The sequence below is a fragment of the Nestor notabilis genome, unplaced genomic scaffold, assembly GCF_000696875.1.
Source record: "Nestor notabilis isolate BGI_N333 unplaced genomic scaffold, ASM69687v1 scaffold13398, whole genome shotgun sequence".
NCBI classification, from domain to species: domain Eukaryota; kingdom Metazoa; phylum Chordata; class Aves; order Psittaciformes; family Psittacidae; genus Nestor; species Nestor notabilis.
Genome location: NW_009941563.1, coordinates 1 through 2,628, shown reverse-complemented (window position 1 = coordinate 2,628; position 2,628 = coordinate 1). Strand labels below are relative to the sequence as shown.

Genomic DNA, 2,628 nt, shown 5'->3' with positions numbered 1-2,628 from the left:
GGCCCCCCATGGCCCCAAGGGGGTCTAAAAATAAAAGCCTATAAGCCGTAATCTAAACAAAGAGTGCTCAGTGCTGCTGGATAAGGAGATAAGAAAATCACGTGAAGGGACATATGCAAGTGTGTCATCCTCATGGGAAGAGAAGCACACTGCAGGATGAGGGCATGAGTTAATTAGAGATGCCATGAAGAAAAGGCCTGAGTGGAGGAGGAGAATGCTCAGAGTTAAATCTGAGAATTATTGTCTGGGCTGATGATCATCCCTGTGTCCCTCAGCTGTCCCTGTTTGGTGGGCTCCTCCTTCCTATACCAAGTTCCCCTTCTCTTTCCCCATCATGATGCTGCCCAGACACACCTTCCCAGGTCTCTCGTCGCCGGACAGCAGTTGAGATGGTGCATGTTGGGGTGAGGGGTTTGCGTGCTGGGAGGAAAGGCCATGTGACAGGAGTCCTGTGACACAGTTTTGTATAGTTTGTTTCAAAATACCAATGTGGATTCACCCACGTGTGTTTTCAGATATGTGTGTGGGATTGAGCGCTTGCTCTTCCAGGGGCTCAAGCAATGAAGTAACTTTTTAATCTTATTTTTTTTTTAGGCAAAATCTCCAAAGAGGATGGCAATGGATGAGCTGGGTGAGGCAGAGACCGCTCTGGGTTCAGGAGCACCACCAGCCAAAAAACTGAGAGCACACTGGAAATGCGCCAAGTGCGGATTCGCGACAGACGTCAGCACTGAGTTTCAGGAACACATACCTCGGCACAAGACAGACAGCTCCACCTACCAGTGCTTGTTCTGTGGCTTGTGCTACACCTCTCACATCTCTCTGAACAGACACCTCTTCATTGTTCATAAAGTAAAAGATGAGGAGGAGGAGGAAGAGGAGGAAGAAGAAGAAGAGGAGGAGGAGGAGGAAGATGAAAGGCAGAAGTTAGAAAGGGAGATCGGTGAGAATGGACACGAGGGCTATAATGGTGAGATGAACACTACGGCAGAAGAAGAAAACCTGAAATGCAAAGAGTGCAGAAGTGACTCAGCTCTTTGTGAACACAGTCAGACGTGTGGCGTGGAGGGTCCTAATAGCACCTCGCAGAACAATCATTCAAAGTCTCTTAAGACTTAAAAACAAAAAAAAAAAAAACCCTTTTGGTTGGTCAGGGTTTTTTTGTTGGGGGGTTTTTAATCAAAATACAGGGTGGGGATGGGGCGAATCTTTGAAATATTCTGTTGATTTCTTGGGATGGACATTGCTTTCCGTTAACTTCTATTTGTAAGGGAAATCTAAAAAACCCAACCCTGCCATTGCATCCTAAGCACTAGCTCTCTGCCAGACCAGAGAGGTGAAAAGGGAAAGCAGGGCAAGAATCCTCGCTGGAGCTTGTCCAACTCCTGAGGATCAAGGAGCACTTTCTGCAGCTGCAGTTTTCTTAAGATGAGCTCTCCTCCAAGTGTGCACTGCCTCAGCCTCTGCCCGGAGCCCGAGCCTTGCCTTCCCTGTTGCTTCCTTTCTCCTATTTATGGCTTATTTTTTCTCTTCCCATCCTGCCTTTGTTTTACTCATTTTAACTCATAATGCCGTCTCAGCAAAACATGCTTGTCAGGACCATGCTGGCTGATCCGGGATCTTCTGTTACACGGGACGGGTTCAAGCTGTAAGTTGTGCTGATTTTTCTTTAATTGCCAGAATAACAACCTTATTTTCCAAAATTCAGTTTAATGAAATGTCTCAGACCTGAATCATCCTGAAAGAGAATTCTGTAGCCCACATGCTCTCGGGTGAGCACAGCTCAAAGTCATGTGTCGTGTTAAGGAGGGCCTTGTCCCCTTGGGGCTGTGTTGGCCATGTGTCAGTGGGGCTGTGCTGCTGGAAGTTGTCCCCGGTGTGGGAACAGCCAGGCCCAGTGGCTGGCAGCTTGTCCCAGAGGGGAGCTTGGGCAGAGCAGGGTGACAGGTTAGCACCATCCCAGACAGGGAACACACACACACACACACACACCCCCCATCCCTGTCCATGACATCAGTTGGAGTGAAACCGCCCTGGAGCTGCTGAGGGTATCACCTTGTTACCGATGCTCTGCGGCACCCTGGGCTGAGCTGTGGTGGCAGATGGGGGTCACAGCCTGCAGGGGGGCTGCCAGTGCTCCATCCATAGCTCTTCTGACAGGTCAGCATTACTGCCACTTGGTAGACATTTCCTTCGGCGTAGTCATATTGACTCTCCCTCCTCAGCCGTTCCCTCCTCACATGCGCTTTGTGTAGTAGAATTATCTCCTATGCCATTATTTTTTTAATTACGTTGAGCCAGAACCCTGCTCATTATTGTTTACTATGACGATGTTTAAATAATTTAAGAACTATTTATCTTACTGCATTCGGATCGCTCACCCTCTCGTCTCAACATGTTTTGATACGAACAGTTTGGACTCTTTGTATTTTTTGATACAGTGTACGTTAGCCTAGGGGATGTTTTACCAGGTAGCCTACGTAGAGCTAAGGATAGCAGGGGGCACCCCCAAGCCACCACGTATCTATTTAACCCGCAGCGGCGACCGTGCCTTGCTATGATGTTTACTTCGAAGTATCGCAAATAAAATCATCCAAGGGGCCCTGCCTGGCGTCGTTCTTCCCCCTC

At 48.5% G+C, this 2,628-nt stretch overlaps 1 protein-coding gene across 1 annotated transcript in view; it reads left to right on the top strand.

Moving 5' to 3' along the window:
• Nucleotides 1-1,119, top strand: part of ZNF592 (zinc finger protein 592) — a 33,771-nt gene extending 32,652 nt beyond the window's left edge. The window contains exon 8 of the mRNA XM_010020970.1: nucleotides 595-1,119. Within this exon, the coding sequence (XP_010019272.1) occupies nucleotides 595-1,119 (525 nt within the window). The remainder of the gene's footprint in view (nucleotides 1-594) is intronic.
• Nucleotides 1,120-2,628: the final 1,509 nt, after the last annotated feature.